The sequence below is a fragment of the Chiloscyllium plagiosum genome, unplaced genomic scaffold (genome assembly GCF_037043375.1).
Source record: "Chiloscyllium plagiosum isolate Xiang-an unplaced genomic scaffold, Cpla_swu_hap1 HiC_scaffold_31, whole genome shotgun sequence".
NCBI lineage: Eukaryota > Metazoa > Chordata > Chondrichthyes > Orectolobiformes > Hemiscylliidae > Chiloscyllium > Chiloscyllium plagiosum.
Window position 1 is genome coordinate 22,854,231 of NW_028270169.1, and position 20,639 is coordinate 22,874,869.

General features: G+C 42.3%; 1 protein-coding gene across 1 annotated transcript in view; it reads left to right on the forward strand.

The window, feature by feature from the left end:
• The first annotated feature begins 1,496 nt into the window (after nucleotides 1–1,496).
• nsrp1 (nuclear speckle splicing regulatory protein 1) overlaps nucleotides 1,497–20,639 on the forward strand; it is a 51,541-nt gene continuing 32,398 nt past the window's right edge. The window contains exon 1 of the mRNA XM_043718423.2: nucleotides 1,497–1,560. Coding sequence (XP_043574358.2) covers nucleotides 1,541–1,560 — 20 coding nt within the window. The 5' untranslated portion in view covers nucleotides 1,497–1,540. The remainder of the gene's footprint in view (nucleotides 1,561–20,639) is intronic.

Below are 20,639 nucleotides of genomic sequence, written 5' to 3' on the forward strand. Positions count from 1 at the left end.
TAGGAAATCTATGCTTGAGCGGATAGATCCGTTTGGCTGTGACCAGGTGAATCTACACCGCGCTCTATCGGCAGGGATGCTGAAGATGTCGTGCAGCTTGGCGACCATAACTGTTTCCATCAGGAATGTGGACATGGTGCCTTGTTCGCTTTCAGCCCCATCGATCATCTGTCTGTATCAATGATGCAGTTGAAGTCTCCAGCCAGAATGACCTGCCTGGATGTCACCAGCAGCATTGGGAGCTGCTGCAGGATGGCGAGCTGCTCACTATCACTGGGCCACACATGTTAATTAGTCTCAGACGAATGTTTTGTGTACATAACGTCTGCTACACGGAGGCACCCGCCTGTCACCTTCTTTACCTCAGAGATGGTGAAGTTGCCTCCTCAGGCCGAAGGAACGGCAATAGTTTCCCCCAACCAAATCAAAGGCCTGATGAGCTTGATTGTTTCCTGTAGCTGCTGAGGTGCTGTACCCCATATTCCTGAAGAAACAGGAGGTCCACTTTGAAGAAAAAGCAAGTTGTAAATGCTTTAATAATCTGTTATATTGTCAGAATTTATTGAATTCAAATATTGAATTCTGTTTGATTGTGACATGTCTGCTTTTCTCTTCAGAGTTACGACTGAGTACGTGGGCTTAACATTTCTGCACATTAAATGTCATTAACCATCAGATGTTGTCTGTGGCTCAGGGAGTTAGACAATTGTGGGATTGAGTTCCACTCAGCATTTGAAAACAAAAATGCAAGCCTGCCTTTGTACCCCAGACATATAAAGATCCTGTGACACTTCTCTGAAGAGGAACGGGGAAATTATCTCCAGTGCCCTGGCCAATATTTATCCCTAGGAGAAAGTGAGGACTGCAGATGCTGGAGATCAGAGCTGAAAAATGTGTTGCTGGAAAAGCGCAGCAGGTCAGGCAGCATCCAAGGAGCAGGACAATCGACGTTTTGGGCATAAGCCCTTCTTCATGAAGGGAATATTTATCCCTCACTTGATCAACATCCCAAAAATAAATAGCTAAACAGCCACTACCAGATTGGTGACAAAAATGGAAAATGCCAGAAAAACTCAGCAGGTCTGACAGCATCTGTGCAGAGAAAACAGGGTGAGCATTTCTGGTCCTTATCCAGAACTATCAGATTGGTGTTTGTGGGAAGTTTCTGTTTGAGAATTGGCTGCTGAGATCCTCTGGAGGGGACTAGAGTGTCGCACTAGCTGTGAGGGATGGGTGGCCTTAGAGGGTGCTATGTAAATGCAAGTATTTGATAAACCATGTTATAACGACAGTTTCTCTGAAGTAAACCATTGATTGGAGGCATAAATAAATATTAAAAGGAACACGATATTGTATCAGATGTGAGTTTATTGTTTTGGGGGGGGGGGGAATGGGGTGTGAATTGTTGTTGTACTCTCTGGTTGCCAGGGTGGACTAGCTGCGCGGATGAGTACCGGTGGCGGAGTGTGTGTGAGGGGGCGGAGCGGGTGGGTACACGGGGAGCGGTGTGTGTGTGTGGAGGGAGGCCGGAGCTCGGAGGATGGCGGCGCCTGTCAGACAGTAAGTGACCGTCTGTGTCGGGTGTCGGGAGGTGGGACCGGCCCCTGGGCCAGAGCAAACGGGAGGCCTGTGCAAACCCGGGGCCCAGCGCAGCCTCGGCCTCTGCTTCTCCCTGCAGCCGCCCAACACGCCTCTGTTCCCGGCCCCTCACCTCGGGCCCAGACCGGCCTCCTCCTGAGCTGTTAACCAGCAGTCAGGTCATGGACATGAGGCCCACCTTATAAAACACGCACACAAAAAGAAAACCTCCTCAGATAAACAATTACATTATTTTAAATTGTGTTTTAAAAATTTGATTGAATGGGCCTGGTCTGTGGATTCTTCTCAAGGAAAAGTGAGGACTGCAGATGCTGGAGATTAGAGTCTGGATCAGAGTGGTGCTGGAAAAGCACAGCAGGTCAGGCAGCATCTGAGGAGCAGGAAAATCGGGCAAAAACCCTTCATCAGGAATCCCGCACCACTCTAATCTGGACTGTGGATTCTTCTCACTCTTGTGGATTTGACCCTGTTGAATAATTGACACTGAATAAAACATGGAGGAAGTGAGGACTGCAGATGCTGGAGATCAGAGCTTAAAAATGTGTTGCTGGAAAAGCGCAGCAGGTCAGGCAGCATCCAAGGAACAGGAGAATCGACGTTTCGGGCATAAGCCCTTCTTCAGGAATGAGGAGGGTGTGCCAAGCAGGCTAAGATAAAAGGTAGGGAGGAGGGGGGTTGGGAATATGATAGGTGGAAGGAGGTTAAGGTGAGGGTGATAGGCCGGACTATAAGGCGTTGGGGGCCGGGGAAGCGAAAATCATGGAGGAGGTGGAGGGCATGGGTGGTGTCTCGAACTTAGGTGGCGAGTTCTTGGACTAAGGGGGACAGGACCGTGTCAAGGTATGCAGAAATGAGTTCGGTGGGGCAGGAGCAGGCTGAGACAATGGGTCGGCCAGGGCAGTCAGGTTTGTGGATTTTGGACAGGAGGTAGAAACGGGCGGTGCGGGGTTGTGGGACTATGAGGTTGGAGGCGGTGGATGGGAGATCCCCTGAGGTGATGAGGTTATGGATGATCTGGGAGATGATGGTTTGGTGGTGGGAGGTGGGGTTGTGGTCATGGGGGCAGTAGGAGGAGGTGTCTGCGAGCTGGCGGTTAGCCTCAGCAATGTAAAGATCGGTGCGCCAAACTACCACCGCACCTCCCTTGTCTGCCGGTTTGATGATGAGGTTGGGGTTGGAGCGGAGGGCTGCATGTTGCGAGGGTGAGAGGTAAGAGTGGTTTATAAGGCGTTGGGGGCCGGGGAAGCGCAAATCATGGAGGCCTATCACTCTTAGCTTAACCTCCTTCGACCTATCGTATTCCCAGCGCCCCTCCCCCAAGTCCCTCCTCCCTACCTTTTATCTTAGCCTACTGAATAAAACATGTCATAAAACAAAACTGTTTTAAAACATGTCATTAAAAAGGAGTAGGCCATTCGGCCCCTCAAACATGCTCATCCAGGGTAGCAGTTTGAATTGGAGTGGTAATCAGTCGGCCTTAAAAACTAACTGTTTGGTTTGGTGTGGGCACAAGTAACAGTCTGGCATTGACAAACATGTAACAAAGCAACAACAAACCTCATTTATATTGTAAATAAAAACCAAAAGAACTGCAGATGCTGTAACTCAGATAAAAACAGAGATGGCTGGAAAAGCTGGGCAGGTCTGGCAGCATCTGGACCTGAACCTGAAACATTAACTCTGATTTTGCTTCAGAGATACTGCTAGACCTGGTGAGTTTTTCCAGCAATTTCTTTCTTTGTCTCATTTATATAGTACTTGTGTACAGAAGGCGACTCTGAATAGCTCAGTATAGAGGAAGAAAAGGAGAACCACAAGTCTAAGTGGAGAATTGAAACAAAGGAAATATTGTTAAAGGGGAAAGTGAGAAAACAGAAGTTATAGTACACACTGTTAGGATTGGCACAGTTAGGGAAAAAGTTAAGGCTTTACAGACTGAATAGGTTAGGTGGAAGATTAAAAAGACAGCTCCTCAAAAAGTAGTAATTTCAGTGCCAATGAGGGAAAGAATTAAAGGATAAAGGAAATAAATCAGTGGCTGAAGAGGTTGTGTAATGTTCAGAGATTTGGGAGGGATGATTGGGATCTCTTCTGGGGCACAAAAGACCTGTTCAAAAAGGATGTGCTTACCTCTACTGGAAAGGGACGAATCCTAATAAAAAGATTCATAATTCTATTAAGGGAGACAGTAAACTACAGGGGGGGGAGAGACTGGAAGGATCCTAACAGGAAGAGTTAGTAGAAAGATTGATGAGGTTGGTTTTGAATCTGAAAATAACAAGTAAATTAGAAAAGACAGATAAGAGCAAATCATAGAGATGTATAGCATGGAAACAGACCCTTCGGTCCAACCTGTCTATGCCGACCAGATATCCCAACCCAATCTAGTCCCACCTGCCAGCACCCGGCCCATATCCCTCCAAACCCTTCCTATTCATAAACCCATCCAAATGCCTCTTGAATGTTGCAATTGTACAAGCCTCCACCACTTCCTCTGGCAGCTCATTCTATTCACATACCACCCTCTGCGTGAAAAAGTTGCCCCTTAGGTCTCTTTTATATCTTTCCCCTCTCACCCTAAACCTATGCCCTCTAGTTCTGGACTCCCTGACCCCAGGGAAAAGACTTTGTCTATTTATCCTATCCATGCCCCTCATAATTTTGTAAACCTCTATAAGGTCACCCCTCAGCCTCCGACGCTCCAGGGAAAACAGTCCCAGTCTGTTCAGCCTCTCCCTCGAGCTCAAATCAGAAGACAAAATAACTCTGAAATATTAAAGTTAAAAATCACACAACACCAGGTTATAGTCCAACAGGTTTATTTGGAAATACTAGCTTTCAGAGCGCTGCTCCTTCATCAGGTGGACAACCACCTTTTAACTTTGTCCACTCCAGTCCAACACCTGCACCTCCAAATCATGAAAAATTAAACTGCATTTACTTCAATGCAAGAGGTCATGCAGGTCAGGCTGATGAACTCAGGGCATGTTTCACAAATGGGATTGCAATGTCATAGCTATAACAGGAAGTTGGCTGACGGATGAACAGGACTGGCTACTCTTCTGGGTTTTGGATGCTACAGGAAAGATAGAAAGAGGCAAAAGAGGAGATAGAATGGTATTTTTGATGAAGGAAAACATTTACTGTTATAACTCAAAAAAGATATTTCTGAAAAATGGTTCTATGAAAAGTCTCCGATCGGGTGTATAAGGTTCTAAAAGGGGAGGGCAAACAACCAGAAATCGTGTTACATATTGGCACTAATGATATAGCCAGAAAAAGAATTGAGGATATAAAAAGTGATTTCAGGGAGTTAGGATGGAAGTTGCAAAGCAGGACGAACAGAGTAGTGTTCTCTAGTTTACTACAGTGCCACGAGATAGTGAGGCGAGGAACAGGGAGCGGGCACAGCTTAACCGAAGCCCTCCCTCCTACACCAGCTGCGCAGCCACGTGTTATATAGATAATTGGGATGCATTCTGGGGAAGGTGGGACCTGTACAAGAAGGACGGGTTGTGTCTGAACTGGAAGGGGACCAATGTCCTGGGTGGAAGGTTTGCTTGAGTAGTTCGAGAGGGTTTAAACTAGTATGGCAGGGGGGTGGGAACCTGAGCTGTATACCGGAGGGGAGAGTTGATGCAGATGAGGCAATAGCAAGAGGTAGACCAGCTAGTGGGAAGGATTTTCCTGGGAAGGAACCAAAGGATCAGTTAAAGTGTGTTTGCTTTAATGCAAGGAGTATCAGGAATAAAAGTGATACACTTAGAGCATGGATCAGCACCTGGTGCTATGATGTTGTGGCCATAACAGAGACATGGGTTTCTCAGGGGCAGGAATGGTTGCTGGATGTTCCAGGGTTTAGAGCATTTAAAAAGAATAGGGAGGGGGGAAAAGAAGAGGGGGTGCAGCACTACGAATCAGAGCGGGTATCACAGCTACAGAAGCTTCCATTGTCGAGGAAGATCTGCCTACCGAGTCAGTATGGGTGGAAATTAGGAACAGTAAGGGAGCAGTCACCTTGTTAGGGGTTTACTACAGGCCTTTCTAATAGCAGCAGGGAGATTGAAAAGAGCATAGGTCGGCAGATTTTGGAAAAGTGTGGACGTAGTAGGGTTGTTGTAATGGGTGACTTTAACTTTCCCGATATTGATTGGAACCTCCTTCGAGCAGAAGATTTGAATGGAGCTGTTTTTGTAAGGTGTGTTCAGGAGGGTTTCCTAACTCAGTACGTTGACAGGTCGACGAGGGGAGAGGCCATTCTAGACTTGGTGCTCGGAAACGAGCCGGGGCAGGTATCAGATCTTGTGGTGGGAGAGCATTTTGGTGATAGTGACCACAACTGCCTCACATTCTACATAGCTACGGAGAAGGAGAGGATTAGGCAAAATAGGAGGATATTTAATTGGGGAAGAGGAAACTATGATGCGATTAGACATGAGTTAGGAAGCATGGATTGGAAGCAATTGTTCCATGGTAAAGGCACTATAGACATGTGGAGACTGCTTAAGGAACAGTTGTTGCGAGTGATGAATAAATATGTCCCTCTGAGACAGGGCAGAAGGGGTAAGATAAAGGAACCTTGGATGACGAAAGCGGTGGAGCTTCTCGTCAAAAGGAAGAAGGTAGCTTACATAAGGTGGAGGAAGCTAGGGTCAAGCTCAGCTCTAGAGGATTACAGGCAGGCGAGGAAGGAGCTCAAAAATGGTCTGAGGAGAGCCAGGAGGGGGCACGAGAAAGGCTTGGCAGAACGGATTAGGGAGAACACAAAGGCATTTTACACTTATGTGAGGAATAAGAGAAGGGTCAAAGAAAGAGTAGGGCCGCTCAGGGATAGCATAGGGAATTTGTGTGTGGAGTCTGAGGAGATAGGGGAAGCCTAAATGAGTTTTTTGCTTCTGTCTTTACAAAAGAAACGAACTTTGTAGTGAATGAAACCTTTGAAGAGCAGGTGTGCGTGCTGGAATGGATAGAGATAGAGGAAGCTGATGTGCTGAAAATTTTGTCAAACATTAAGATTGACAAATCGCCAGGCCCGGACCAGATTTGTCCTCGGCTGCTTTGGGAAATGAGAAATGCAATTGCTTTGCCGCTTGCGAAGATCTTTGCATCCTCGCTCTCCACTGGAGTCGTACCTGAGGACTGGAGAGAGGCAAATGTAATTCTTCTCTTCAAGAAAGGAAATAGGGAAATCCCCGGCAATTACAGACCAGTCAGTCTCATGTCTGTCGTCTGCAAAGTGTTAGAAAGGATTCTGAGGGATAGGATTTAAGACCATCTGGAAGATCATGGCTTGATTAAATGCAGTCAACACGGCTTTGTGAGGGGCAGGTCATGCCTCACAAACCTTATCGAGTTCTTTGAGGATGTGACTAGAAAAGTTGATGAGGGTCGAGCTGTGGATGTGGTGTATATGGACTTCAGAAAGGCATTTGATGAGGTTCCCTATGATAGGCTCATTCAGAAGGTCAGGAGGAATGGGATACAGAGGAACTTAGCTGTCTGGATACAGAATTGGCTGGCCAACAGAAGACAGCGAGTGGTAGTAGAAGGAAAATATTCTGCCTGGAGGTCAGTGGTGAGTGGTGTTCCACAGGGCTCTGTCCTTGGGCCTCTTCTGTTTGTAATTTTTATTAATGACTTGGATGAGGGGATTGAAGGATGGGTCAGCAAGTTTGCAGACGATACAAAGATTGGAGGTGCTGTTGACAGTATAGAGGGCTGTTGTAGGCTGCAGCGGGACATTGACAGGATGCAGAGATGGGCTGAGAGGTGGTAGGTGGAGTTCAACCTGGATAAATGCGAGGTGATGCATTTTGGAAGGTTGAATTTGAAAGCTGAGTACAGGATTAAGGATAGGATTCTTGGCAGTGTGGAGGAACAGAGGGATGTTGGTGTGCAGGTACATAGATCCCTTAAAATGGCCACCCAAGTGGACAGGGTTGTGAAGAAAGCATATGGTGTTTTGACTTTCATTAACAGGGGGATTGAGTTTAAGAGTCGTGAGATCTTGTTGCAGCTCTATAAAACTTTGGTTAGACCGCACTTGCTGATCTCCAGCATCTGCAGTCCTCACTTTCTCTTAGACCGCACTTGGAATATTGCATCCAGTTCTGGTCACCCTATTATCGGAAAGATGTGGATGCTTTGGAGAGGGTTCAGAGGAGGTTTACCAGGATGCTGCCTGGACTGGAGGGCTTATCTTATGAAGAGAGGTTGACTGAGTTCAGACTTTTTTCATTGGAGAAAAGGAGGAGGAGGGGACCTAATTGAGGTATACAAGATAATGAGAGGCATAGATAGAGTCGATAGCCAGAGACTATTTCCCAGGGCAGAAATGGCTAACACGAGGGGTCATAGTTTTAAGCTGGTTGGAGGAAAGTATAGAGGGGATGTCAGAGGCGGGTTCTTTACACAGAGAGTTGTGAGAGCATGGAATGCGTTGCCAGCAGCCGTTGTGGAAGCAAGGTCATTGGGGACATATAAGAGACTGCTGGACATGCGTATAGTCACAGAAATTTGAGGGTGCATACATGAGGATCGTTGGTCGGCACAACATCATGGGCTGAAGGGTCTGTTCTGTGCTGTACTGTTCGATGTTCTATGCATTGAAATTAGAAACAAAAAAGGAATGATTAACCTGGTTGGGATTATACTGTAGACACCCCCCAAAGTAGTCAGAGGGAAGTTGAGGAACAAGTATACAGAGAGATTTCAGATACATGTAAGAATAGTAAGGTTGTAAGTTTGTAGGTGTGGGTGATTTTAATTTTCCAAACACTGACCGGGGCTACCATAGTGTTAAAGGTTTGGATAGTCAAAAATTTGTTCCATATGTTCAAGAAAATTTTCTTTGTTAATATGTAAATTATTCCTACCAGAGAAGGAACAAAATTTGACCTTCTCTAAGACAGGGTACATCTCTGAAGTAATAGCACAAGAACACTTTGGGTCTCGTGATCATAATTCTATTTGTTTTAAAATAGTTATAGAAAAGACAAGGCTTCTATAAAAATTAAAGATTTTAATTGGAATAAGGCAAATGTTAATAGTTTGAGACGAAATCTTTCACAAATTGATCGGAATTTAGTTTGCAGGACATTTGATATGTAGGAGGAATTCAAAGGCGTGATAAGAGAGTTCAGTCTTTATGTCCTGTTAAAGCGAAAGGTAAGGTTGCTAGGATTAGAACACAATGGATGAATAAAGATATTGAGGTTCTAGTCAAGAATAAAAAGCAGAGTGTGGTGCTGGAAAAGCACAACAGGTCAGGCAGCATTCGAGGAGTAGGAGATTCGATGTTTCAGGCATAAGCCCTTCATCATAAGCCTGAAACTCGATTCTGATCTCTCACTTTCTCCAAGAATAAAAAGGAGTCACATATTAGATATAAACAACAGGATTCAAATGAATCTCTTCAACAGTGTAAAGAGTGTAGGGTCATTCTTAAGAGGAAGATTAGGAAGGCAAAGAGATTATATAAACTGGTCTTGGCAAATAAGGTTAAGGATAATCCAAAGAGATTCTACAAATACATTAACAGCAAGAGAGAGAAAGGGGGAGTAGGGCCCCTTAAAAATCAAAGAGGTCATCTTTGTGTTGAAGCTGAGGAAATGGGTGAGATAGTGAATTAATATTGTGAATCAGTTTTTACTTTGGAGAAAGAAATGGAGGCTAGTGACCTTAGGGAAATAAACTTTAATGTTTTGACAAAAGGTAACATGACAGAAGAGGAAGTACAAGAGGTTTTTGGACATATAAAAGTGGATAAATCCCTGGGGCCTGATCTAGCATATCCCAGGACTTCATAGAAAGTTAGGGAGGAAATTGTGGGGTCCCTTGCAGAAATATTTGTATCATCTGTAACATGGGTGGCACGGTGGCACAGTGGTTAGCACTGCTGCCTCACAGCGCCGGAAACCCGGGTTCAATTCCCACCTCGGGCGACTGACTGTGTGGAGTTTGCACATTCTCCCCGTGTCTGCGTGGGTTTCCTCCAGGTGCTCCGGTTTCCTCCCACAGTCCAAAGATGTGCAGGTTAGGTGAATTGGCCATGCTAAATTGCCCGTAGTGTTAGGTAAGGGGTAAATGTAGGGGTATGGATGGGTTGCGCTTCGGCGGGTCGGTGTGGACTTGTTGGGCCGAAGGGCCTGTTTCCACACTGTAATGTAATCTAATCTAAAAATCTAATGGGTGAGGTGCTGGATGATCGGAGAGTGGCTCATGTGGTATTTGTTTAAAAAGGGATGTAAAGAGAAGCCTGGGAACTATAGCCCTATGAATCTGATTTCATTGGTGGGTAAGTTGTTAGAATGTGATTCTAGAAATGACTAGGGATAGTCAGTGTGGTTTTGTGTGAAGAAAATTGTGTTTCACAAACTTGGTTGAGTTTTTTGAGGAAGTAATGAAGCTGATTGATGAGGGCAGAGTGGCAGAGTCATAGAGATGTACAGTACGGAAACAGACCCTTTGGTCCAACTCGTTCTAGCCAACCAGATACTCCAACCCAATCTAATCCCACCTGCCAGCACCTGGTCCATATCCCTCTAAACCCTTGCTATTCATTTACCCGTCCAGATGTCTTTTAAATGTTGCAATTGAACCAGCCTCCACCACTTCCTCTGGCAGGTCATTCCATACATGCACCACCCTCTGTGTGAAAAAGTTGCCCCTGAGGTCTCTTTTATATCTTTCCTCTCTCACCCTAAACCTATGCCCTCTAGTTCTGGATTTCCCCACCCCAGGGAAAAGACCTTGTCTATTTACCCTATTCATGCCCCTCATGATTTTATAAACCTCTATAAGGTCACTCCTCAGCCTCTGACGCTCCAGAGAAAACAGCCCCAGACTATTCAGCCTTTCCCAATTGCTCAAATCCTCCAACCCAGGCAAATCTTTTCTGAATCCTTTCAAGTTTCACAATGTCCTTCCGATAGGAAGATTTCCAGAATTGCACCGCAATATTCCAACAGTGGCCTAACCAATGACCTGTACAGCCGCAATGTGACCCCCTAATTCCTGTACTCAATGCTCTGACCAATAAAGGTCTTCTTCACTATCCTATCTACCTGCGATTCCACTTTCAAGGAACTGTGAACCTGCACTCCAAGGTCTCTTTGTTCAGCAACATTCCCCAGGACCTTACCATTAAGTGTACAAGCCCTGCTAAGATTTGCTTTCCCAAAATGCAGCACTTCGCATTTATCTAAATTAAACTCCATCTGCCACTCCACATCCCATTGGCCCATCTGATCAAGATCCTGTTGTAATCTGAGGTAACCTTCTTCACTGTCCACTACACCTCCAATTTTGGTGGTATCTGCAAACTTACTAACTATACCTCCCATGTTCACATCCAAATCATTTATGTAAATGACGAAAAGTACTGGGCCCAGCACCGATCCTTGTGGTACTCCACTGGTCACAGGCCTCCAGTCTGAAAAGCAACCCTCCCACACCACCCGCTGTCTTCTACCTTTGAGTCAGTTCTGTACCCAAATGGCAGTTCTCCCTGTAGATCTAAACTTATTAACCGGTCTGCCATGGGGAACCTTGTCAAACGCCTTACTGAAGTCGACGTGCTGTAGGTGCACCAGAGTGCTGTTTGGATGATAATCGCCTGCAGTGTCCCAACCCTCCCTAGCTCTGTAATCCCCCTCCAGACTCAAACCCCCTCCCCCACATCTGTAATCTCCCCCCAACCACAAAGCCTCCCTATCCTGTAGCCTCCCTCCAACCTCTCAACCCTCCCCATCTTCATACTGCCCCTCCAGCCTCACAACCCTCCCCAGTGCTTTAATCCCCCTCCAACCTCACAACCCTCCCCAGTGCTTTAATCCCCCTTCAGCCTCATAACCCTCCCCAGTGCTTTAATCCCCCTCCAGCCTCACAATCCTCCCCGGTTTTCTCATCCCCCTCCAGCCTCACAACCCTCCCCGGTTTTCTAATCTCCCTGTAGCCTCACAACCCTCCTCGGTTTTCCAATCCTCCTCCAGCCTCACAGCACTAACTCTGTAACCCTCCCAGCCTCACAACCCTTCCTATCTCTGTAATGTCCTTCTAGCCTCACAACCCCATCTCTGTAATTCCCCTCCAGCTTCACAACCCTCCCGATCTCTGTAATCCCCCTCCAGCCTCACAACCCTCCCTATCTTTAATCTCCCAGCCTCAGAAATTACATTTCCGTGGTACAGGGCTTTTATTTCATTTTTTTGGTTCTTTTTGAAATCAAAAATGCAGAAAAAAATCCCAAAAAGTGAGTTTTTTTTTAAGAACAGAGTTCTGTTAGCGGACCTTTTGGAGAGGTTTACACATGGTCGGCTCAGTTTGTTTCCTCAAATTAAAAGGGTAGAAGGAGAGTTTATTTTTAACATCACTAAGAGGGGAGGTGACTTGCTAGACAAGTAATCTGGAGACCCGGTTAATGTTCTGAGAACCTGAGTTCAAACCCCACCATGGCATTTGGTGGCATCTGAATTCAATAACATCTGGAATGCAAAGTCTAATGAAGACCATGAAACCATTGTTGATTTTTAGGGAAACCCCATCCACATCACTCATGTTCTTTAGGAAACTGCCATCCTCACCTTGTCTGGCCTACATGTGACTCCAGACCCATAACAGTGTGTATTAGACTGCCCTCTGGGCAATTAGGAATGAACAATGAATGCTGGCCTGGTCAGCAATGCCCACATCCTCTGAATGAATAAAAAAAATTTAAACTGCGGAGGAGAGTTCTTTTTAAAACAAAACTGTGTTCATGGAGTTTTTCAAATAAATGATCACCTTCATGGGATTGTACATACAGACTTTGCAATTATCAGAGGGAAAGTGAGGAACAAATATGAAGAGACATCTCAGATATATGTCACAATGATATGGTTGCAATAATAGGTTATTTAATTTTTCAAACATTGACTGGGACTGTTACAGTGTTAAGGGTTTGGATGGTGAAGAATTTGTTAAATGAGTTGAAGAAAATGTCCTTTATCAATATGTACAGAATGAGCAAAACATGGCTTTATCTTGGATAAAAAAGCAGGGCAAGTGACTGAAGCCTTCCATAAAAATTAAAGTTTTTAACTGGAGAAAATTTTATCAGTATGAGACAAAAACTTCCAAATGTTGATTGGAGTAGACTGTTTGCAGAGAAGGGACATCTGATAAGTGGGAGGCTTTCAAAAGTGTGATGGTAGATATTGTTTACTTGGATTTGAGTAAAACTTTTGACGAGATTCTGCACTGTAGACTAATTAGTAAAGTTAGATCGCATGGGATTCAGGATGAGCTTGGATACAAAATTGACTTAATGGCAGGAGACAGTGAGTGATGGTTGGGGCGTTGCTTTTGGGACTAGAGGGCTGTGACCAGCAGTGCTTCACAGGAATCGGTGCTGGGTCCACCTTTGTGTGTCACTTACATAAATGATTTCAATGAAAATGTCGCAGGCATGATTAGTAAGTTTGCAGATCAAACCAAGATTGTTTTCTAGTGGATAAGCTTCACGAAGGTTATCCAAGATGTCTAAGAGATCTTTATCAATTGGGTCAATAGGCTGAGGAGTGGCAGATGGAGTTTAATTTGGATGAATTCGGGGTATAGCATTTTGGTAAAACAAACAAGAGTGGGAGAACTTGTCCAATTAAAGTAGGGCCTTGGGTAGTGTTGTAGAACAGAGACAGCTCAGGATTCAGATACATAATTCTTTGAAGTTTGCATCACATATAGATAGGGTGGTTTACAAGATGTTTAGCATGCTTGCCTTCACCACTCAGACCTTTGAGTATAGGAGTTAGGATGTTGAGGTTGTCCAGGATATTGGTGACGCCTCTTTTGGAATACTGTGTCCAGTTCTGGTCTCCTGTTATAGGAAGGATAGGGTTCAGAAGAGATTTACCAGGAAAGAAGGGTTTGAGTCTTGGGGAGAGGCTGGAACTTTTTTCAGTGGAGTGTAGGAGGGTGAGGGGTGACATTATAGAAGTTTATAAAATCAGGAGTGGCATGGATAAGGCGAATGGTAGATGTCTTTTCCCTAAGGTGGGAGATTTCAAAACCAGGGGCCATATTTTTAAGGTGAGAGGAGAAACAAAGACATGAGGGGCATTTTTTTTTTACATGGAGAGAGTTTGTGTGTGGAATGAAATTCCAGAGAAGAGGTGATGAGGATATAGTTACAGCATTTAAAGAGACATTTAGATAAGTACATGAATAAGAAATGTTTGGAGGGATATGGGCCAAGTGCAGGCAGATGGGACTACTTTAGTTTGCCATTTTGGTCGGCCTGGACTGGTTGAACCAATGGGTCTGTTTCCATGATATATTACTCTATGAAATGTTTTGGCAACAGGGAGGATGTTGAAAAATTGAAGGGACTATATAGAGAACTTGGAGAGAGGCTGTTAGTGTAATTGCTAAAACAACCGTCCGTGCAGTTGAACTGGAGGCAGGAAAGTTAAAACAAATATCTAATAATGTGACATTTAAGATCAAATATGAGGTGGTTAGAGAAATTTGGCAAAGTTGTGATAATACACTCTCAGCTCTGAGTCAGAAAGTTGTGTCTTCCAAGAGTCATTGCAGAACCTTGAGCATACCAATCTCAGCTGATACTTTAAAGATGTACTGAAATTGTGCTGCACTTTGAGAGATACTACCTTTCAGATGAGATATTAAACCCTTCCAGTGACTGTTATATTTAGGTTAGGATTTGGTCAGTGCCACCAATCCTCCTTTCTCTGTGGTGACCGGGGGCGTATCTAATTAGCAATGGGAGAAGATAGACCGTAAGTGAGTCTAAATTGAAGAGGCAGTTGTCTTGCAGAACAAGTCGTTCATTGCAATGATAACAAGAAATACAATTTACATTAGCTTGCTAGACATAAGACTAACAGGAATTTTGCAGTATTCAAAATCAGCCTCCACCTGATGATTCTACACTGAGCATCATTACCACTTACCTTCCCGTTCCTCCACTTCTCTTCCAATCCATTAAAACACAGGCATGTTGTAAGCTGTCCCTGAATTCAAGGATGACATCTATTCAATGTAAACAAGTATGCAGAAAACTCCATTAACGAAAAGAATCATATTTAAATACTTAAATTTGTCACATTTTAATAATTCACATCATATCACAAGATACTATGCTGAAATTAAATTATTCTATCAGTTTTATACTGTTTTCTTTTGTATTGTGCTATGTTTCCTGGGGACCGAGTAGTAAACTGGAGCCCTTGACAGACCTATATGTCAATCCACCTTTGAATAGTGGTCAAACTTTAATGAGCTAGAATAATTATAAATAAAGCTGAACATTGTAAAGCATACAGCTGTATACTTCTGTGTGACTGCTGTAGGAAGAGAAGACATTCTATGTGGATAATTTTGTTCAAAATATCCAATCATTTTATAAAGGTGTTAATATTGTGATGGAAGTTTTGTTTTTAAAAAGCATTCTTTCTAACATGAAGATTCTAGTCTCTGGTTCTTTCTTGCTTGTTGTGCCATTCCAATTGTGCCTGTGCCAGCAGAAATCATCATAGGTTCAATATTAAACAGCAGGATCTCTAACACCAAACTGACCGAGAGTCACTTGAGATAAAGGAACTTCATGAAACTACACCACAGGCTGGGAATGCAGATTGTAATGATTTGGTTTACTTCCTTTTTTCTCAAGATGATAGTTTAACTCAAAGTCCAGCCACAGCTTGCATTTTTATAGTGTTTTTGATGTCGTCCCAAGGAAAGTAATCTGTAGCAACATATGAAAACTATTTACTGCTTGTAGATTATTTGTAGGATTTGCACACTGAGATTACTGTGGTTATTGGAGAGAATAACTGATATGTCATGCCAGGTTTAAATATGAAACTATTTTATCTGTAAATTATAATTTACACAAGTGAAAAATAGTGGTGAGCTATTAAAGTTGATCCAAATAATGTGACTTTGAGTCTGTTCATGAATTGACACTTTCCATTATGGAGCTCATCCAATTGTCTTTATTTTCATATTTTCTAAAGAGGGAGAAATGGAGTAGTCATTTGATCTTTCTAATTCTTAGAATATTTGGGCATTCCAACTTTTATGACTACAGGACATGCACATAAATGCTAACATATAGGTATTTTTCTTACCTAACATTGTGAGTACAAAAGTACAGTTATAACTTGTGCAAGTTATTTGAAATGTTGAGACCATTACTGAAAATCATCATATTCATCAATGAGTAAATCATTACCAGAATTTCCCTTTCACATTATAGTAGGTGCAGAGTTGTGTTAAATGAAACTTAGGCTGTAACCCTTCTGGGTCTTTTCACTCTATTGCAACTATGCAGGTTGAGTATTTCCCAAACTCTTGAAGTGTGAATGGCAAGTCCTTTAAGTAATTAATTAAGCCATTGCAATACCTTGCAGTGAGAATACAGAACAGTACAACACAGGAACAGGCATTTCGGCCCAAAGTGTCTGTGCCGACCCTGATGCCATCTAAGCTCATCCCATGCTGCCTGTAAATGATCTGAATCCGTGTATTCCCTGCCTGTTTATGTGTCTGTGTAAATGACTCTTAAACTTTGATAATATATCTGCTTCTACCACCTCCCCAGGCAGTGTGTTCTGAGTACCTACCATCCTCTGTGTAAAAAAAAAAGCTTTCCTCAACACACCACCTTTAAAATTTTGCCCTGTCACCGTAAACCTATATCCCCTAGTATTTGACATTTCAACCTTGATTCCAACTATCCACCCTATCCATACCTCTTCTAACTTTATATACTTTATACGCCCCTCAGCTTCCAGCGCTCTAATGAAAACAGCCTAAATTTATCCAACCTGCCCTTATAGCTAATACATCCCAATCCAACATAACCTGGTAAAAGTCTTTTACGTTTTTTCCAAAGCCTCTACGTCCAATAGTGTGGTGACCTGAACTGCACACAATACTCAAAATGTAGCCTAATTGAAGTATTATACAGTTGCAACATGATTTGCCAATATTTATACCCATTGCCCTAACCAATGAAGGCAAGCATACCACATGCCTTCAATATCACCTTATCCTCTTGTGTTGTCACTTTCAGAGAGTTATGGACTTGGACCCCAAGATCCCTTTGTATATCAGTGCTCTTGCCATTTGTTGTGTAGTTTCCTCTTGCACTTTGACCTCCCAAAATGTATCAACTTAGACTTGCCTAGATTAATCTCCATCTGCCATTTCTCCGTCCAACTTTCCAACTGATCTGTATCCTGCTGTATACTTTGATAATCTTGCTTACTGTCTACAACTCCTCCAACTTTCATGTTGTCTGCAAACTTACTAATCAGACCATAAACATTTTCACTCCAAGTCATTTATTTGTGTGATTCCCAGCACTTGAGACAGACCTCCAGTCAGAAAAACTTCCCGCCACAACTCCTCCTTCTATGACCAAGTCAATCCTGTATCCAGCTTGCCAGCTCACCATGCATTCCATGTGACTTAATCTTCTGGACCAGCCTAACATAAGGGATCTTGTAAATACTTTAGTAAAGTCCATGTAGACAGCATTCATTGACCTATCCCCTTCAATTATCTTTATCACTTCCTCAAAAAAGTTTAATCAGGTTTGTGAGACAAGGGCAAGACCTCCCCTGCATCTACACCTAAGAAGTCCACTCTTCTTCATTGTGAGTAAATCCTGTCCCTAAGAATCTTCTTCAATAATTTCTCGACCCCTGATGTAAGGCTCACTGGCCTAAATCTTACATGTTTTCCTTTATTTTCAACAGTTTAAGGTTCAGTGCCTTAAGATATTTCCCTGAAATTTGTAGATGGTTTTTGTATCATTCAATTAAATTACCTTTTCATGTATTCCCAGGCATGTCAGATATACTTTGGTATTGAAAAATGGTGTATATATTCATGACCATATAAGACTAATTTTGATGTTACCCTTGCCTTGATAACCATTGTGCTGCTTCTGCTTTACCAATAAAAATTTTTTTTTTCCCCAAACCAGCAGAGCAGTCTCTGCTATGCTAGTCAGTGAAACCTAACTGTTATGACTTTCCCCCAGCTAGATTTGGGAAAATACACTTTAATTCATTGTTGTAATATAGCAGCCCCTACTGGAACAGAATTGGACTTTCTGGCTGCTTTTGTATGGTTTAGTTGCTCCCTCAGGAACTGTACACCATTGAGAAGGAAAGTTGGAGAGGAAGATAATACTTTTCAAAATTAAAATTACAAGCTAGAGAATTTAAATGTTGTATGTTCCATTACTTAAATTCCTCTGTGTTCAATTTATACAATAGGCAAAATTTGAGGGAGAAAAATAATGGCTGTGGGATTAAATAATTTGCTTAAATTCAGAGTTCAGGAAACATTGCCTAGAAGTGACTGTTGCTTTAGGCCTGTCTAATCGATCTTTCTGTAATCATATTTTCTTTTGTTGAACTGTTTGCAAAATGTGTTGTAATATCAACAGATCTTAAAAGATTTTTATGTAACTGAGTTTGACAATGGCTAAAGCTAATCTTTTGGTAACTCAGCAAATGCTCTGAATAAAGAGGAAATTGCATTTGCTTTAAATGAGGTTACATTGTGTGAGGTGGGAGCAACTTTTCACAATTAGCTTAGATTGCTCTGTAAAGAAAACAAATAATTTCTTTCTGTGTAAATTTATCGTGAAATATTTCTGCAGAATAGGAATCAAAGTTACAAAATCTGGTGGAGTATGCTTTAATTTATGTAAGGGGTTTGCATGGAATTTTGGTCTCCTCATTGTCACTCTTCAGTAGGTGAGCTAAGAATTAAATGGGAGTAGCCAAGAATAATTTTCTCTTAACTTTTATTCCCTTTCTTTCTGAGGGAGTTTCTTATTGTTCATGATTTGTCTTTCGACTGGAAAGCTGAGAAAACAAAGTTATCTTGAGGAGTTGTGGATACGGTCTCTGTTTTGATGGAGGCAGGGTTTTCATATTGTGGACCTGTATGTACGTATGTATGTAAGATCAACAAATATTTGCTTGGACTTTGGGACTACTCCCAGTTTGGAGTGGGAAATACTACAAAATTAATCCAGTTATTAGTTCATTAAACTATGAAAGGTATTTCATTTGGTAATTTTCTTTCAAATGGTCAGCATTAAGGTTTAAATAAGGTAAAGTCTTTACTTCTGTGCTCCCCACATTCTGAAACCCCAAATTTTCTTTACAGCATTGGTGTCAGTCTTCAGCCAATGCTTTGGAATTCCTCCTCAAACTTTTCTCTTGCTCTAGCTCTCACTGTTTCTTTTAAGACAAACCTTAAAATTTGCTGCCCTTATTTACTTGTATTCAGTGTTAAATTTTAGGATGTTTTCCTAGATGGTCTACAAATACACACTATCTGATCTATAAGTATGTCTGCGTGGAAGCTTGTAACTGCTAGTCTAACTGTGTTGCTTTACACTTTATCAAAAATGTTGGAGAGCATGGTGAGCTGGAGTATCTTATATTTACTCCACGAACAATATTTGATTTTAATTATTAAACTTCAGCATGATGGCTTCAGCATAATGTCCAAAAGTGTAGATTTGGTCCATCTGGGAGTTTTAATTTTGCTAATGGAAACTATCAAGCTTTTAAAATAAGACCAAAGTGTTTGATTTAAAAACCCAAATTTTAGCACCTGCACTTAACTATTTTTTGATGTACAGTTGTGCAGTTTCCATGTTCAGTGAATGACTGGAACAGTAGAGAGCAGGCATTGTATTTTAGAGTTGAAGAAGTAAAGCAAAAGAAAATCTCTATATTCCAAAGTTTAAGACAGAAGCTTATTGTACAATGATTGTCAAATTAAGAAATTCTTAATTATTGCTGAAATTCTTTCTTCTTTCATACAGGATTTGGATTTATTTGATTAAATCATATGACTTTTATAAATGTAGCAAAGCATTTAAGTAGCTTCATGGGAGCAATGTCAAAGAAAATATGACAATCAGCCATGTAAGGTGTTATTTGGGCAGATGACCAAAAACATGGTTGAAGAAGTAGGTTTCAGGATATATCTTAAAGGAAGAAAGTGAGGTAGTCAGAAAAGTGTAGGGTAACCAATCCAGTGGTTGGAGTCCAAAAATTGAAAGTTTAGTCACCAGCAGTAGAGTGACTAAATCAGGGATGTCCAAGAAGCCAGAGTTAGAGGAGTGAAGATTTCCTGGAGCATTGTGAAACTTGAGATTGTAGAGAAAGAGGAGTGGGTGAGGCCATAGAGGAGTATGAAAGCAAGGATGAGAATTTCACATTCGATGTTACTTGAATGAGAGCCGGTGTAGACCAGCGATCAGGATAATAGAGGAGCAGAACTTAATGTGAGTTAAGAATCGGGCAGGAGAATTTTTTATTACTTTAAATTTATGAAGTGTAGAATGTAGGGGACCAACTAGGAATGGGTTGGAATAGTCAAGTCCAGAGGTAACAAAGGCATGAATGAGGATTTTAACAGTATGAATGTTTACTTTGGTAAAATTTGATTTGAAACTTTTTTTTTGAAGAAATTAGCAAAGCCCAAATATGTGAAGAAAATCACTTGCCGAACTAGGGTGCTTCACTAGCAGCAAGTGATAAACCTGGTTAATGTTTGGGTTAAAAGCTAAAGTCACCATAGTATTACCAAACCACAGGATTGCTCTCTCATTAAAGAGAGACTGCTGGTGGTGGTTGTAGCTTGAGAGTCACTGTATCTCAGATGAGGTGGGATGAGAAGGAGAGGCCTTTATCGTAACCTCAATTGTGGGAATTGAGTCCATGCTATTGCCATCGCATTGCATTGCGAACCAACTGTCCAGCCAACTGAGCTAACATTAGACAGGAAAAACACTTGTGAGGCTATAGTCATACAGCGAATTTTGTATTTCAAGTGCAATCTTTAAGCAGAGCTCCAAGAAAAAGTGCAATACTCAAGTCTGGCCTGTTGCCACTAAGAATACTCAAAAGATACCAAATGGAGAAAGGCTTTACCCTGGACTTTATTGTTTGTTATAAATGTCCAACAATTTTTCTCTCCTTGTTAATTGGGACTCC